Here is a 19,164-nt window from a genome sequence, read left to right on the forward strand (position 1 = left end):
GCAGAGAGAAGTTAAATAACTTGCTCACACAGTTAATCTGGGGAGAAACTTCTCTCTGGTCTCAATCAAAACAGTTGATTTGTTTTCTTATCTTAAAGGCACCAACAATCATGTTTCCTTTTTTATCCTGGTTACTAAAAGCTTAGAGTCAAGTTTGTGGCCCCCCTCTAATAAAAACAGGAATTTATGACATATTTTTCATAATAACCTTATTCCTGGCTTTCTCTCAACCTTCTTCCACCTCTTTTTTTTTTTTAAGATTTATTTATTATTTATTTATTTATTTTATTTATCTTTGGCTGCATCGGGTCTTAGTTCTGGCACGCGGGATCTTCGTTGAGGCATGTGGGAGCTTTTGTTGTGACGCCCGGGCTCTTTGTTCCTGTGCACCAGATTCTCTCTAGTTGTGACACACAGGCTCCAGGGTGCGTGGGCTCTGTAGTTTGCGGCACGCAGCCTCTCTAGTTGAGTCGCGCTAGCTCAGTAGTTGTGGCACATGGGCTTAGTTGCCCTGTGGCATGTGGGATCTTAGTTACCTGAACAGGGATTGAACCCACGTCCCTTGCATTGTAAGGTGGATTCTTTACCACTGGACCACCAGGGAAGTCCCAACCTTCTTCCATCTTTTAACTTTCATTTCTCAGCAAGTTTTATTTTACTTTTGTCTCACTGAATATATTCTTTAAGCCTTTCTTAAATCATTTTTGAACAAAGCAGGATATAAAAAATAGTGTTGGACATCTAGGTTTTTTCAATTTTTGGTTATAATAAATATCACCACTGGGATAAACTTCTTCTGTATTTATTTTTTCATCATTATTTTGGGGTTGATCTCTAGAAATGAATTATGAAATAAAAATCTATAGGCTCTGACAATATTTTATTATGAAGTATTTGATATATACAAAATAATATATGTAATAGACAAGTCATGAAGCATAATAAAAAAAACACTCATGAACCTACCACTAATCTGAGAGAGGAAGCATTAGAACGAACAGTTGAAGCTCATCCCTCTGCCTCCCCTAAGAGGTAACCACCACTGGACTTCTTTCTTTATTGTCTTGTTATTTTTGTTTAGTTTAAAACACGTTTGTGTCCCTAAACAATATTATTTATTTCTTCTTGCTTTTGAACTTTTTTTTTTTTTTTTTTGCGGGACGCGGGCCTCTCACTGTTGTGGCCTCTCCCGTTGCGGAACACAGGCTCCGGACGCGCAGGCTCAGCGGCCATGGCTCACGGGCCCAGCCGCTCCACGGCAAGTGGGATCCTCCCAGACCAGGGCACGAACCCGTGTCCCCTGCATTGGCAGGCGGACTCTCAACCACTGCGCCACCAGGGAAGCCCATTGCTTTTGAACTTTATAAAATGGTATCATGCTGGATGTACTCTTCTGCGATTTGCTTTTTTCAATCAACATAGTTCTAGAATTCATCCATGTTGCTACATTTAAGCATGCTTCTTTCATTTTTACTCTACTATAGATTTCTAGTATTTGAAAATACCACTATTTATCAGTTTTCCTATAGATGGACATCTGAGTTATTGTCAGTCTTTTGCTATTAGGAACAATGCTATTATGAATATTCTTATACCAGTGTCCTGGTGAAACAGTAACAAGAGTTCCAAGTCTAGGGTATATATCTAGAAGTGGAACTGCTGGCTTATCAAGGTAATATCTAATTATTTTCCGAAAGACTCACACCAATACTTTTATCAGCCATGTATAAGAGCTCCCATTGCTTCACACCTTCACCAGTACTTGGTATTGTCGGACTTTTAATTTTTTGCCAATCTAGTGTGTGTAAAAATGGTAGGTATAGGGCTTCCCTGGTGGCGCAGTGGTTAAGAATCCGTCTGCTAGTGCAGGGGACATGGGTTCAAGCCTGCGAGCCACAACTACTGAAGCCCACACGCCTAGAGTCCGTGCTCTGCAACAAGAGAAGCCACCGCAATGAGAAGCCCGCGCCTGCAATGAAGAGTAGCCCCCACTTGCCACAACTAGAGAAAGCCCACGCAGCAACAAAGACCCAACACAGCCAAAAATAAATAAATAAATAAATGTATTAAAATAAAAAAAAAAGAATAACTTGGAGATATCTTCAAGCTATGTTTCAAAAAAAAACGGTAGGTATAAACTCTTTAATGCTTTTGACATATATTGCCTAATTAATCTCCAGAAAGATGTATCAATTTATAATCTTAATAGTATATTAGAACACCCTTGACAACATCAAGTATAATTTTTAAAAATCTTTGCTAGAGTAAAAATGGTAACCCATTTTAATTAGTATTTCTTTGATTACTAGTGAGGCTGACCGTTTTTCAAACATGTGTACTGCTCATTTCTATTTCTTCTGCTGAATTTTTTATGTTCCTTGCCTATTCACTTACAGAAGTGCTGATATCTGTCTCATTAATTTATAAGATTAAAAATATTTACCCTTAATTAATACAGTATAAATTTTTTTACCCAGTTTGCCCATCTTTTAATTTTAAGTCCGTTTTATGTACACAAGTTTTAAATCTTTATTGTGGTGAAACACATGGATCTTTCTCTCTGCAACTTGTTTCACTGGTTTATATCTAGCAACTCTTTCCTTGTTAGATAAGAGGCTAATTAAGTATTGACTTATCATTTCTTCATTTAAAAAAAGGAAACATAACCTAAAATATTAAAACATATTCCTCAGTGTCAATCAATGAAAATGATTAAATCCTCAGAACAAAAGCTAAGTTTGTTTTAAAAAGTCCTCCAGATACTGAGTGAAGTAAGTCAGACAGAGAAAGACAAATATCATATGATATTGCTTATATGTGGAATCTAAAGAAATGGTACAAATGAACTTATTTACAAAACAGAAATAGAGTCACAGATGTAGAAAACAAACCAATGGTTAACAAGGGGGAAGGGGGGGAAAAGATAAATTCGGAGATTGGGATTGGCATATACATACTACTATATATAAAATAGATAACTAATAAGAACTTACTGTATAGCACAGGGAACTCTACTCAATACTCTCTGATGACCTATATGGGAAAATAATCTAAAAAGGATTGGATATATGTATATGTATAACTAATTCACTTTGCTGTACAGCAGAAATTAACACAACATTGTAAATCAACTATACTCCAATAAAAATTAATTAAATAAATAAAACCAACTGGGAATCTTAAAAAAACCCCAATAAATAAATAAATTAAATTAAATTAAATAAAAAATAAAATCCTCCAGTCTGCTGACTTTTTTTTAAACTAGTCTTAATGTTTGGGAATTTAGACTAAAATGGGGTCATTTAAGCCTAACTTAACCAGATTCTCCTTATTGAGGGAATAAGCTCAAGGAAATTCACTCCAGTTAACTTCCTTTTTTTGTTTAAATGTATATAATCAGCTATGGAGTGATGGAGAAAGCAAGAAAAAAATAGTTCAGTTCCAAAGAAAAGAAGGCCTGAAAGGACTTAGTTAGAAAAATTCCTCAGGTTGTTAAAGAATAATCCATTCTCTATCATTCATAATAGCAAATACTTATATAGCACTTATTATGTGCCAGATCCTGTTTTAAGTGCTTTCTATACACTATTTCACACAGCATTTTGAATTATACAAAATTTGTGTGCTTATTTTTTCCTAAGATATGACCTTGATCAATATGAACAAGCCCCAAATTCTGGCAAAGTTAACAGCTATTTAATATTCCAATCAATCCATGAAGTTAGTGTTTCCACATGGAATCGCTATATCACGTTAGTCTCAAACTATTTTTTTCTCTGCGATAACTCTTTCAGCAGGCAGTAGATCTTACCATATCCAATTTCTGCTTTCAACAACCATTTTATTCTAAATCACAGCAACATGAACAAAACCTTAGTCTTGGCACTATATATTCCTTTGAGATTTGAGGCCCAACGTTATTCAGAGTTCAAGGCCATTCTTCTTTTCATGAGATCACAAGAGTTTTGGAAAACAGAAAGACTATCTATTGGAAAAAAATATAAAAGCTCCAATTTTAGGAGATAAGAACCAAGGACTAATCCTGGTAGGAGAGCAAAGTGCTATTTTTTCTCATTTGAGTGTCAGTTTGTTTTCCTCTGACTTCATTATTTCTGCAGACAGCTCTCTGGGATCTACTGTCTAGCTGAAAATACAACATATTTCCATACTGCTTTTGTCCGAGCATTGCTGACAGTACGTCAGCACTCAGAAAAAAGTTGGAGGTTTAGCGTGTTCATTACTTGACACCTAATTACCACTAGAGAAGGCCTGATGTGCTGATTTTACCTATAGGTGTAGTGAACTGGAAGGCACGAGCCAGTGTGAAAAGCTGTTAAAAAATAATGATGACAATTAAGACATACAGTTTACTCTGGGCTTGGTGTATTCATAGTTGATCACTTCCTCATCACAGTGAATGACTGAATAAAGAAAAATAAAAGCCTCAACAAAATATTAGCAAACCCAATCCAGCAATATATGAGGGATTAAATACTGTGACCAAGTGAAATATATCCCATAAATGAAAGGATAGTTTAACAACTGAAAGTCAATTAAGGTAAGACATATTAATAAAATAAAGGTCAAAAACTACATGATCAAAAAAAAAAAATGGGGAGAGAAGCAAACAATTCTTCTTGCTACGATTTTTCATATGAGAACACGGGTAATTTCTCCCACTTCCATAATGGGAGAAAAACTCTCTAAGTCAGCAGACAGCAATTACTGGCAAATGATCAGAATATCAAAACTTGCCTAATAGAGGCAAGGAGGATATACATTTTTAGTGGGCCCCAGTGAAAGAGCAGGGAAGGGTGCAGAGCACAGCTTCTAAAAGAATGACGGCCGTTGAGGATATGACAAAGACTGGTTAGAACTGGTTATGTCTAAGATGGCAGAAGATTTAACTTCCAGTGGACCTTAAATTTCATTATACGCTCATTGTAATATGTTAGCATGTTAAGTGACACACCCACCAGCACCATGACAGTTCCAAGGCTGACCATAAAAGGCCAAAAAGTGGGCAGTGGCCCAATTCCTGGAAATCTCTGTCCCTTCCTCAAAAAATACACTAGAAGGAATCAATAGCAGAATAACTGAGGCAGAAGAACGGATAAGTGACCTGGAAGACAGCATGGTGGAATTCACTGCCATGGAACAGAATAAAGAAAAAAGAATGAAAAGAAATGAAGACAGCCTAAGAGACCTCTGGGACAACATTAAATGCAACAACATTCGCATTACAGGCGTCCCAGAAGGAGGAGAGAGAGAAAGGACCCGAGAAAATATTTGAAGAGATTAGAGTCAAAAACTTCCCTAACATGGGAAAGGATGTAGCCAACCAAGTCCAGGAAGTACAGAGAGTCCCATATAGGATAAACCCAAGAAGAAACACGCCGAGACACACAGTAATCAAACTGGCAAAAATTAAAGACGAAGAAATATTACTAAAAGCAGCAAGGGAAAAATGACAAATAACATACAAGGGAACTCCCATAAGGTTAACAGCTGATTTCTCAGCAGAAACTCTACAAGCCAGAAGGGAGTGGCATGATATACTTAAAGTGATGAAAGGGAAGAACCTACAACCAAGATTACTCTACCCAGCAAGGATCTCATTCAGACTTGATGGAGAAATTAAAACCTTTACAGATAAGCAAAAGCTGACAGAGTTCACCACCAGCAAACCAGCTTTACAACAAATGCTAAAGGATCTTCTCTAGTCAAGAAACACATGAGAAGGAAAAGACCTACAATAACAAACCCAAAACAATTAAGAAAATGGTCATAGGAACATACATATCGATAATTACCTTAAATGTAAATGGATTGAATGCTCCCACCAAAAGACACAGACTGGCTGAATGGATACAAAAACAAGACCCATATATATGCTGTCTACAAGAGACCCACTTCAGACCTAGGGACACATACCAACTGAAAGTGAGGGGATGGAAAAAGATATTCCATGAAAATGGAAATCAAAAGAAAGCTGGAGCAGCAATACTTATATCAGATAAAATAGACTTTAAAATAAAGAATGTTACAAGAGACAAGGAAGGACACTACATAATAATCAAGGGATCAATCCAAGAAGAAGATATAACATTGTAAATATTTATGCACCCAACATAGGAGCACCTCAATACATAAGACAAATACTAACAGCCACAAAAGGGGAAATCAACAGTAACACATTCATAGTAGGGGACTTTAACACCCCACTTTCACCAATGGACAGATCATCCAAAATGAAAATAAATAAGGAAACACAAGCTTTAAAGGATACATTAAAAAAGATGGACTTAATTGATATTTATAGGACATTCCATCCAAAAACAACAGAATACACATTTTTCTCAAGTGCTCATGGAACATTCTCCAGGATAGATCATATCTTGGGTCACAAATCAAGCCTTGGTAAATTTAAGAAAATTGAAATTGTATCAAGTATCTTCTCTGACCACAATGCTATGAGACTAGATATCAATTACAGGAAAAGGTCTGTAAAAAATGCAAACACATGGAGGCTAAACAATACACTACTTAATAACGAAGTGATCACTGAACAAATCAAAGAGGAAGTCAAAAAATACCTAGAAAGAAATGACAATGCAGACACGACGACCCAAAACCTATGGGATGCAGCAAAATCAGTTCTAAGAGGGAAGTTTATAGCAATACAATTCTACCTTAAGAAACAGAAAACATCTCGAATAAACAACCTAACCTTGCACCTAAAGCAATTAGAGAAAGAAGAACAAAAAAAACCCCAAGGTTAGCAGAAGGAAAGAAATCATAAAGATCAGATCAGAAATAAATGAAAAAGAAATGAAGGAAATGATAGCAAAGATCAATAGAACTAAAAGCTGGTTCCTGAGAAGATAAAATTGATAAACCATTAGCCAGACTCATCAAGAAAAAAAGGGAGAAGACTCAAATCAATAGAATTAGAAATGAAAAAGGAGAAGTAACAACTGACACTGCAGAAATACAAAAGATCATGAGAGATTACTACAAGCAACTCTATGACAATAAAATGGACAACCTGGAAGAAATGGACAAATTCTTAGAAATGCACAACCTGCCAAGACTGAATCAGGAAGAAATAGAAAATATGAACAGACCAATCACAAGCACTGAAATTGAAACTGTGATTAAAAATCTTCTAACAAACAAAAGCCCAGGACCAGATGGCTTCACAGGCAAATTCTATCAAACATTTTGAGAAGAGCTAACACCTATCCTTCTCAAACTCTTCTAAAATATAGCAGAGGGAGGAACACTCCCAAACTCATTCTACGAGGCCACCATCACCCTGATACCAAAACCAGACAAGGATGTCACAAAGAAAGAAAACTACAGGCCAATATCACTGATGAACATAGATGCAAAAATCCTCAACAAAATACTAGCAAACAGAAGCCAACAACACATTAAGAGGATCATACACCATGATCAAGTGGGGTTTATTCCAGGAATGCAAGGATTCTTCAATATACTCAAATCAATCAATGTGATACACCATATTAACAAATTGAAGGAGAAAAACCATATGGTCATCTCAATAGATGCAGAGAAAGCTTTTGACAAAATTCAACACTCATTTATCATAAAAACCCTCCAGAAAGTAGGCATAGAGGGAACTTTTCTCAACATAATAAAGGCCATATATGACAAACCCACAGCCAACATTGTCCTCAATCGTGAAAAACTGAAAGCATTTCCTCTAAGATCAGGAACAACACAAGGTTGCCCATTCTCACCACTCTTATTCAACGTAGTTTTGGAAGTTTTAGCCACAGCAATCAGAGAAGAAAAGGAAATAAAAGGAATCCAAATAGGAAAAGAAGAAGTAAAATTGTCACTGTCTGCAGATGACATGATAGTATACATAGAGAATCCTAAAGATGCTACCAGAAAACTACTAGAGCTAATCAATGAATTTGGTAAAGTGGCAGGATACAAAATTAATGCACATTCCTATACACTAATGATGAAAAATCTGAAAGTGAAATTAAGAAAACACTCCCAGGGCTACCCTGGTGGCGCAGTGGTTGAGAGTCCGCCTGCCGATGCAGGGGACATGGGTTCGTGTCCCGGTCTAGGAAGATCCCACATGCCGCAGAGCAGCTAGGCCCATGAGTCATGGCCGCTGAGCCTGCGCATCCGGAGCCTGTGCTCCACAACGGGAGAGGCCACAGTGAGAGGCCTGCGTACCGCAAAAAAAAAAAAAAAAAAGAAAAAAGAAAACACTCCCATTTACCTTTGCAACAAAAAGAATAAAATATCTAGGAATAAACCTACCTAAGGAGACAAAAGACCTGTATGCAGAAAATTATAAGACACTGATGAAAGAAATTAAAGGTGATACAAATAGATAGAGAGATATACCGTGTTCTTGGATTGGAAGAATCAACGTTGTGAAAATGACTCTACTACCCAAAGCAATCTACAGATTCAATGCAATCCCTATCAAACTACCACTGGCATTTTTCACAGAACTAGAACAAAAAATTTCACAATTTGTATGGAAACACAAAAGACCCCGAATAGCCAAAGCAATCTTGAGAACGAAAAACAGAGCTGGAGGAATCAGGCTCCCTGACTTCAGACTATACTACGAAGCTACAGTAATCAAGACAGTATGGTACTGGCACAAAAACAGAAATATAGATCAATGGAACAGGATAGCAAGCCCAGAGATAAACACATGTACATATGGTCACCTTATCTTTGATAAAGGAGGCAGCAATGCACAGTGGAGAAAGGACAGCCTCTTCAATAAGTGGTGCTGGGAAAACTGGACAGCTACACGTAAAAGTATGAGATTAGAACACTCCCTAACACCATACATAAAAATAAGCTCAAAATGGATTAAAGACCTAAATGTAAGGCCAGAAACTATCAAACTCTTACAGGAAAACATAGGCAGAACACTCTATGACATAAATCACAGCAAGATCCTTTTTGACCCACCTCCTAGAGAAATGGAAATAAAAACAAAAATAAACAAATGGGACCTAATGAAACTTCAAAGCTTTTGCACAGCAAAGGAAACCATAAAAAAGACAACCCTCAGAATGGGAGAAAATATTTGCAAATGAAGCAACTGACAAAGGATTAATCTCTAAAATTTACAAGCAGCTCATGCAGCTCAATAACAAAAAAACTAACAACCCAATCCAATAATGGGCAGAAGACCTAAATAGACATTTCTCCAAAGATGATATACAGATTGCCAATAAACACATGAAAGAATGCTCAACATCATTAATCATTAGAGAAATGCAAATCAAAACTACCACGAGATATCATCTCACACCGGTCAGAATGGCCATCATCAAAAAATCTACAAACAAGAAATGCTGGAGAGGGTGTGGAGAAAAGGGAACACTCTTGCACTGCTGGTGGGAATGTGAATTGGTAAAGCCACTACGGAGAACAGTATGGAGGTTCCTTAAAAAACTAAAAATAAAACTACCATATGATCCAGCAATCCCACTACTGGGCATATACCCTGAGAGACCATAATTCAAAAAGAGTCATGTACCACAATGTTCATTGCAGCTCTATTTACAGTAGCTAGGACATGGAAGCAACCTAAGTGTCCATTGACAGATGAATGGAAAAAGAAGATGTGGCACATATATACAATGGAATATTACTCAGCCATAAAAAGAAACGAAATTGAGTTATTTGTAGAGGTGGATGGACCTAGAGACTGTCATACAGAGTGAAATGTAAGTCAGAAAGAGACAAACAAATACTGTAGGCTAACACATATATATGGAATCTAAAAAAAAAAATGGTTCTGAAGAACCTAGGGGCGGGACAGGAATAAAGACGCAGACATAGAGAATGGATTTGAGGACATAGGGAGGGGGAAGGGTAAGCTGGGACGAAGTGAGAGAGTGGCATGGACATATATACACTACCAAATGTAAAACAGATAGCTAGTGGGAAGCAGCTGCATAGCACAGGGAGATCAGCTCAGTGCTTTCTGACTACCTAGAGGGGTGGGATAGGGAGGATGGGAGGGAGACTCAAGAGGGAGGAGGTATGGTGATATATGTATATGTATAGCTGATTCATTTTGTTATAAAGCAGAAACTAACATACCATTGTAAAGCAATTATACTCCAATAAAGATGTAAAAAAAAAGGAGTCTAAAATGTAATATATATTTGTATGTATATAACTGAATCACTTTTCTGTATACTTGAAAGTAACAGCATTGTAAATTAACTATATTTCAATTAAAAAAAAAAAGAGCAGACTCTAGAGGCAGACTGCCTAGAATCCAATCTCAGCTCCTCCTTTATTATGTGAGAGACCCTGGGCAAGTTACTTAACTTCTTTGTGCCTTAGTTTTCTCATTTGTTAAATGTGGATAATTATAATACCAACCTCACAGTGTTGTGAAGATTACAGGAAATAATGTACATACAGCACTTAGAGTAGTGCTTGGCTTATGGTGAACGCTCAAGAGATGTTGGCTAGTATTTTTATTAGGAATATGTACTCAAATTATTGTTAAAATGCTTGGTACTGCTAGAGGTCTACACCCACAGACTGTTGTGGCTAGAAGAGTAGGCACAGATTATACATTCACAATCATCTTCTTTCATACTACTTTTCATTTTACTGTATCACATTCAACTATATTGTAAATTAAATATTCTGCTGTAAGACTAAAAAAATTTTCACTGTATTCTGAATTCCAAAGCGTTGACCTATGAACTTTTGATATGCTGGTACACAGCTCATTCATAAATTGAGAAGCATTTGTTTTCTACTAAAAAATGGTTGATAAGACTATTTGAATGACAGACTGAGGAAAAATTTCCCTGAGAAAGATCTGATTTTCATGATTTATTTATGAGCCCCTTTTTTCTTGTGGCCAGTTTAAAATTAACTTAGAATGTAAATTAGAGATATGTGACGACAGGAAAATCCTGGTGATTGCCAAGTATGATAAAAGGTATGACTAACATATTGACTTTGGAATTGCAACACTATCTGCAAATAAAAAAACAGTATTAATCTCTAAGAGTTTTCTGCACTTTAATGATCAATCTGAAAGGTCAGATTCAGAAGTACTAATTAATGCCTTTTAAAAATCACGCCTAGATCATGTATTTTAAGCAACAAAGTGTCACTCAACTTTTCCCTTCATTGTCCAAAAAATATGAAACAAAAAAGCACTGTTTTGTATAGTTTTTACAGAGTAATTGTCAAGGTTACATTTACAACCTCAAAGGAGCTTTATATCACCACGGACATTCTACCATGTATAGTATTTCCAGTCTGATTCTACCTATAAGCCACAAATGATAGCAAACTTGAGCTACAGGGTGTAAAGGGAATTGCAAGTTAAATGAGTTTGGTTTTGGGTGTTACATATCTTCTTCTAATGAGAAGATATATGTAACTCACCCTGAGAGCTAACTTGGTTTCATCAGGGCAAGACTTTGAACCTACCTGACAATGTGGTACAGAGAGAAGACAGAATTAGCTTTAAAAAGTATTGACATCAAGTCATGGGTGACTGATTTATAAGGAATTATTGAGGGCAATTAAATTTTTATTCTATTATTATATATATTTCTATTTTTAAAAAAATATTTAATTAATTAATTTATTTAGGCTGTGCCGGGTCTTAGTTGAGGCATGTGGGATCTTCACTGCAGCATTCGGGATCTTTAGTTGTGGCATGTGGAATTCTTAGGTGTGGCATGCAGATTCCTTAGTTGTGGCATGCAAACTCTTAGTTGTGGCATGCATGCGGGATCTAGTTCCCCGACCAGGGATTGAACATGGGCCCCCTGCATTGGGAGCACAGAGTCTTACCCACTGGACCACCAGGGAAGTCCCTATATTTCTATTTTTTAAAGTGATGATTATTTCCTACAAAGTCCCTTGGTGTCCTAGGCAAAGAAAGACTAGGTTTAAAACAAGGTTATTAAGATAATAATAAAGGTTTTTTTTTAAACCTTTAAACATGTACTTGGCTCCTTAAAGTTATAAATCCCTAAAAGAGACAAGTACTCTTTAATAACCCTTTTAATGACTTTTGGAAAATTCAAGCTGAAAACATCTAAGGATGGAATAAGAAACTATAGATTTATTACTATCCACATTCTGCTTTGTAGAGGCAAAAGTGGAAGAATAAAACTAAAAGAAACCCAATGAACATATCACATATTGTTTCTTAGATTTAATTAAATCAAAGTCAACTCTCATCTTTAAGTTTACATAATAAGTGTCAGTTTCCCAGGGGAAAAACACCCCAAAACAGGATGCTAAGATAAAAAGAAATCTGCTCTGCCAAGAGTGTTCTAGTTCCAGAAAGTGTTCGGTTTAAGTTTGGTTGAAAGCATTCTGGTCTCATTTCCCACAATCTTTCAGCCAAGAAAAGAGCTGAAGTTTGTCTTTCAATATGGCCCTCTGTATCGGGACAAGAAAGATTTAATTCTACTTTAGTACTTTAAAGAGACGAGTACAAAGATGTCAGCCTGATGATCTAAAGGGTAGGTGATTCTGGAATTCCTTAATATTGAGTTCCTAAATATTTAAATTAAATTAACCCTCATTTTTTTGCTCTACTCTTATTGGCAGATGGGAATAATTAGCATAGTTCTTTATGTTTCCCTGTTATCTTTCTTTCTGACTGAACAAATCTAGTTAACTTCAATATTTTTTTTCTTGAAGACTGGGAATGTAAGACAGTTACTGTTACCCTTTGAACTATATCTAATTTACCTTCAGATTATTGATACTTATTCCATCTTAAAATGTGATAATCTTGTTGGTTATGCAATAAGCATGCGAGCCCCCAAAACTAATAAAAAACATCATGCTACAGATTGGAATTCCATTAGATGATACTGTTTCAGTTTCCTTGTTGCGTATTCTGGAGTTGGTTTCTTCCTTCTTGTATAAATTAGTTTTTGCTTTTCTTTGACATAATGACAGCTCCTTTTTCTCCTCCCCCCAAATTAAAATTAATCATAATCTTTCAAAGAGTTCTGTATTACCTTTCATTTTTGACTGACATCCTACTTGCTGTAGTCCTCAAGAAATCAATGAATATATTAACTGAAATTAGACTTGGCACCTGTCTCCAAGGAACTCAGCTAAATAGCTCTTGGGAGACTTAGATGGAATTTTTAATAACTTCAAAAGGGATTTTTTAAAAAACTGTGCATTCTTTTTTTGACATTAAGCCATTATGATTTATTAAAATGCATGTATATGTGGCTCTTATATGCATGTGAAAATTTAAGTATTTAATTAAATAGTTCATAATTTTATGCCAAGTCATTATAACTCCTTTTCCCAACAGCCTTAAACACAAAGGTATTTCACTATTGACTTATCTTTTCTTATAAAACTGTGCATTCTTAAGTCACTCTTTCAAACCCATGCTTTTTTTTTTTTTTTTTGCGATATGCAGGCCTCTCACTGTTGTGGCCTCTCCCGCTGCAGAGCACAGGCTCCAGATGCGCAGGCTCAGCGGCCATGGCTCACGGGCCTAGCCGCTCCGCGGCATGTGGGATCTTCCCGGACCGGGGCACGAACCCGTGTCCCCTGCATCGGCAGGCGGACTCCCAACCACTGCGCCACCAGGGAAGCCCAAACCCATGCTTTTTGAGTTCCCAAATAAAGACATAAGGGTAGAATAAAACAAATATGACCAGAGATAAGAGCATTAGAACACTCTAAAAAAATCTAACAAGTTAATGATTGTTATGAAAAGAAACTAAACGGCTAGTTTAGGTAGTATCTTATCAACACAAAAGAACAGTGTATTTCTTCTCAGCCACAACATTCAACTTGAAGGGCAAAGGAACTGGAAAAACATGGTGCTGAAGAAGGGAGACTATAAATATTCAAGACTTTTTGTTTGTTTGTTTCTAAATTTCAGAACGTTTTGTTTTTCTTTAGAGCTCTAAATAAGTCAGGTACAGAAACCTCATCTCAGACTAAAAGTAATAACAATCAGATGATGAATAGAAAAGAGTTTAGTCTGAAAGAGTGAGTTGGAATCCTGGTTGTACCATTTAATAGCTCTGCAACTTTTATCTTTTCGAATTTCAGTTTCTACCTCTGTAACACCGGTATAATACCGCCAAACCCAATAGGGTTGGCGAGAACTAAAATAAAGAAGGCATGTAATATCTGTACAATGCCTGGCTCATAGCCCAATAGGGCTGGCGAGAACTAAAATAAAGAAGGCATGTAATATCTGTACAATGCCTGGCTCATAGTAGGCATTTGATAAATTTTCATGGACTTTTTCCCCTTCCCTAACCACTGTGGAAATTAAAATTGACAGATAAATAGTGTTCTCTTCACTCTCAAAGCTATTGTGGTGAGAAAAAGACAGAAATAACCAAATGGAGCTATAAGTCTCCTCGATCTAAAATTCTAAAGTAGATAAGTAAGCAGTGAAATAAAACTGGTAAGAGATAAATAGAAAGAATAATGGAACTATAAAACCCATATGAAAGCTAAGATACTGTTAATCATTCCTATTTTCCTCTTGGCTGTGATGATATTATATTTCATATTCAGTGAGGGGATAAATTACCCAAACTTCGAAAAGTAAAATTAAAAGTGTTTCACAAAAACAAAAACTGCTTCTATTTTCTAGATGTTTTATCAGAAAAATATTTCAAAATGAAAGTAAGGCCTTTCAGTCATTCATCTGAGATGACCTGTTTACGTGTCTATTACATGCCAACTGTCATACTAAAGGGCAGAGGGTATACAAAAGAAGGTGAAAGAATCTGTTAAAGGCATAGTACATGCCAAGTGTTTCAGGCATGCACCACTGTGTTAGTTCACTAGGGGTGCCATAATAAAATACTACCAACTGGGTGACAAATAGCAGAAATTTAGTTTTTCACAGTCCTGGAGGCTGGAAGTCCAAGAACAAGGTGTAGGCAGTGTCGGTTTCCTCTGAGGCCTCTCTCCTTGGCTTGCAGTTGGCTACCCTCTTGCTGTCTCTTCACATGGTTGTCCCTCTGTGTACATACACCCCTGGTGTCTGTGTCTCTTTGTGTGTCCAAATTTCCTCTCCTTATAAGGCTACCAGTAAGACTGGATTAGGGCTCATCCTAATGGCCTCATTTTAACTTAATCACATCTTTAAAGGCCCTATCTCCAGACTGGGGGTTGAGATTCAACATATCAATTCTGGGGGAAGACACAATTCAGCCTATAAGAAACATCATCTCACTTAATCATCACCACGTTGTATAAATGAGGATATAGGCTTTGAGAGAATAAATAACTCATCGAATGTCAGATAGCCAGTAAGTGGTAGAAGGAAAATTTTAACCAAGGTCTCGTTATGAGTACACCAAAGCCTTTGCTCTTTCTGCTATTCACACCTCCTCAAAGAATTACACATCAACTTGGGAAGACATAGTACTGACTGATGAAACTTTAAATATGGGGCTTACTGATAAGGAGGCACTTATTCACTGAACTTGTGTATTATATGGAAAGAAGGGACTCAGGATTAATAAACGTTTATATAATAAATAGAATATTTATTATATTTTAGGCTGGGTTCTTTCACAAAAGAGTCTATTGGTTCCCTTACAGGAGGAATTGCTGATTGTCAAACAGAACAGTGTTGGTATGTCTTGGCCCAAAGCCTACAGAAGATCCAAGTCAATGTCAAATACAAGAGTGTTTTCTAGAATAAGTATCTTAGATATACTCTTTTAGATCTCTTTTCTTCTACATTTGGGTGTAGGTTATGTGCAGGTATACATGTATGAAATCCCTAATCTGCTTTATAACATTCTACATTTATCGTTTAGAGTTTGTTAAAAGTACCATTCTAGCTTGTGCTTTATTCTCTAACTACATTTGATGGATGTATACTATATGTTAAACTGTAATTACATAATTAATAAGTTAAATAATTTACACTCCTAGATTATGTTATAAGGCTTCCAAAGAAGACCATTACAGGTATGCATACTAAGGCATAGGTCTAGAATCCTGGTACATACCAACTCTTATACAAAAACTGTTGGACTCCTCAAAGCCGGAAGTGAAACTCCCATGTGAAAGATGTCCTCCTTATACTACCAGGAAAGAAACAAAGAGAGGCAACTGTGGATGAGTAACTAAAATATATGGGGGACTAAAGGAAGATAAGAATTATTTTAACAAGATCTGTTTGTACAAATTACTCTCGACTTTGACTCCCCTTTTCTGGTGATAAGAATGCAAACTTCACAAAGCTAAGTTGCCTCTCTTTGTTCAACTTAGTATATAAACAATTAGGCCTAGCCACTCCTTTGGGTCTTCATTTTCCTACGGGGATTCTCATGTATGTGTAAAAATCTGTATACTTTTCTCTTGTTAATCTGTCTGATGTCAATTTAAGACTCAGGCCCAGGTGGAGACCCTAGGAGGGTAGAGGTAAAGTTTTGTGCCCCCTGCACTATATATATAATAAATATATAATGCTTACCATGTATTATAAGGGCTACAAGAGCCTCCTGAAGGAGGCTGAATTGTGGAAAACCATTATTTTGAGGTAAGTTCCTTGAATATTAATTATACCATTTCCAAAAAAAACAGTACAAAAGCACATTCCAAAGTTAGATCTGATTTTTAGTATGATTTATTCTTCTGCTTCTCTCCTAGAGAATGAATATTAAACAGTGTTCTTATCAGTAATGGGAATTCAGTTGTGATTTTTCAAACTGTCTCAACTGAGGGAAGTAGGTGGAAGAGGTGGGAGTAGTATATTAGAATCTCCAGGGAAAAAATGGGAGAGCAGATAGAGAAGTAATATTCAGAGTTTAAAAACAAAGCAGTGCTTTTCTCCAATACTTTTATGTGTTTTTAGTCATAGGATTTAATGTTTTGAAATTTCAAGTAACATTAAGGCAGGGCATATGTTAACCAAAAACAGAGGTTGAGGAACACCAGCATAAGGGAATTTTTAATAATCAGAAGAAATCAGAGACTTCATTTTTTTATCTCCAGACTAAAGTGCATATAGAAGGCATTTAATGAACGTTTTGAACTGAACAGACTCAGTAGCCAATTAACCCCCAATTACTTACTTAATTCAACAAGTACACGCATAGAAAAAGGTAATGCTCTTACAGAGTTGTGTCCAGGAACTGAACACCGTGATGGTCTAAACTTTAAGTGGAAAAGTAAATCCTCAAACCCAGTATGACACCTTTGTAACTCTGAGCACATATATTTTTATTTCTGACATTTTGTGTTTCCAGCTGTTACTACCTTTGTAAACTTTCAAAGAAAGAGTTCCTTATTATCCCCCTCTCCTTACCCCTTTGGTGCCTTCTACACAATAAACATACATGCTCAGGTTGAGAACTGCTCTGACCCCTGAACTTCTTTTTCCTCAAGCTGAGTATCCAAAGACAACTAAGATTTTCAATTTGACTTTTTTGGCTTTCAGTCCCAGAACAAACTTATTGTAAGACATATTATTTCCTACCTGCTGTCCGGCTGTAGATCACTGATAAGGCTCAAACTAATCAGTTCTCATGGTTGGAGGCAGATTGAAAGAATATTTACAGTACAGGCCCCTCCCAACCCAGCAGCTCTACGTGCATACATGATGGACAGTGCCCTGAAGTCCAAGGAATACCTACTTCCAGCTTCAGAACATCGTGCTGAAGTTTACGCTGAAATTCAAGGAAGTTTTTGATTGTCAGCTTCCCCTTGAGATCAGCTCCAAAAAAGTAGGTTGTGAGGGCTGAACACAAGCCAGACTTGAGGGTGTTACCAGTTGTAGAACGATCTCTGTGACGCATTCCCATGCTGGTTTGGGAGCGAATGATGCTCTGAACCTAATGGAGAAGCAAACCCCCGTCCAGAAAAACATTACAAGGTGGAAAATATGGAAAAGTAAGAATAGTAACTGACTATCGACTGCTTACTGTTTGCCTACACTGCGCTACAATGCTCTCTTTTAATGCTCACAACAGTCCTATGAGATAAGCCCCATGATTATTCTCATTTTACAGATGAGGAATTTGAGGTACACTGCTAAATAACTTGCTTGAGGTCAAGTAGCTAGCAAATAATTGAACTGGTATTCTAACACACATGCTTGACACCTTTATAATTGGGATGCCTTTTAGAATCTCTCTTTAGAAAAAAGTATGCATTTGTTTTAGGTTCAAAACCTCACACACAACATTAAAATAATCATCAACCTCACAGTAATACCTTCCATATCTCAGGAGACTTTCAAAAATTTCACACTTCTCACTACTGACTCTCCAGTTGTGATGAGAGGCGGTATAGCTATAGGCAAATACTTGATATCACACAGATATTGAGATAACACATTTATTAGAATGATAATGTGAAACATAAAGTTGGTATGAAGTAATTCTCCAAGAGAAGATGGAGAATTAATCTTTGAGAAGTTTTAAATGAGCTTTTGAAAACAAACAACCCAATCCAAAAATGGGCAGAAGACCTAAACAGACATTTCTCCAAAGAAGATATACAGATTGCCAACAAACACATGAAAGGATGCTCAACAACACTAATCATTAGAGAAATGCAAATCTAAACTACAATGAGGTATCATCTCACACCGGTCAGAATGGCCATCATCAAAAAATCTACAAACAATAAATGCTGGAGAGGGTGTGGAGAAAAGGGAACCCTCTTGCACTATTGGTGGGAATGTAAATTGATACAGCCACTATGGAGAACAGTACAGAGGTTCCTTAAAAAACTAAAAATAGAACTACCATATGACCCAGCAATCCCACTACTGGGCATATACCCTGAGAAACCATAATTCAAAGAGTCATGTACCACAACGTTCATTGCAGCTCTATTTACAATAGCCAGGACATGGAAGCAACCTAAGTGCCCATCGACAGATGAATGGATAAAGAAGATGTGGCACATATATACAATGGAATATTACTCAGCCATAAAAAGAAACGAAACTGAGTTATTTGTAGTGAGGTGGATGGACCTAGAGTCTGTCATACAGAGTGAAGTGTAAGTCAGAAAGAGAAAAACAAATACTGTATGCTAATACATATATATGGAATCTAAAAAAAAAAAATGGTTCTGAAGAACCTAGGGGCGGGACAGGAATAAAGACGCAGACATAGAGAATGGATT

The 19,164-nt window shown here is 36.6% G+C and overlaps 1 protein-coding gene across 3 annotated transcripts in view; it reads right to left on the bottom strand.

The window, feature by feature from the left end:
* The window catches only part of MICU1 (mitochondrial calcium uptake 1), a 205,996-nt gene that overhangs the window by 59,335 nt on the left and 127,497 nt on the right, over positions 1–19,164 (bottom strand). For all 3 annotated transcript variants that reach the window (XM_082673275.1, XM_082673274.1, XM_082673276.1), the window contains one exon: positions 17,664–17,861. In XM_082673275.1, coding sequence (XP_082529401.1) covers positions 17,664–17,861 — 198 coding nt within the window. The remainder of the gene's footprint in view (positions 1–17,663; positions 17,862–19,164) is intronic.

This window comes from Grampus griseus (genome assembly GCF_964374135.1).
Source record: "Grampus griseus genome assembly, chromosome: 16".
Lineage (NCBI taxonomy): Eukaryota > Metazoa > Chordata > Mammalia > Artiodactyla > Delphinidae > Grampus > Grampus griseus.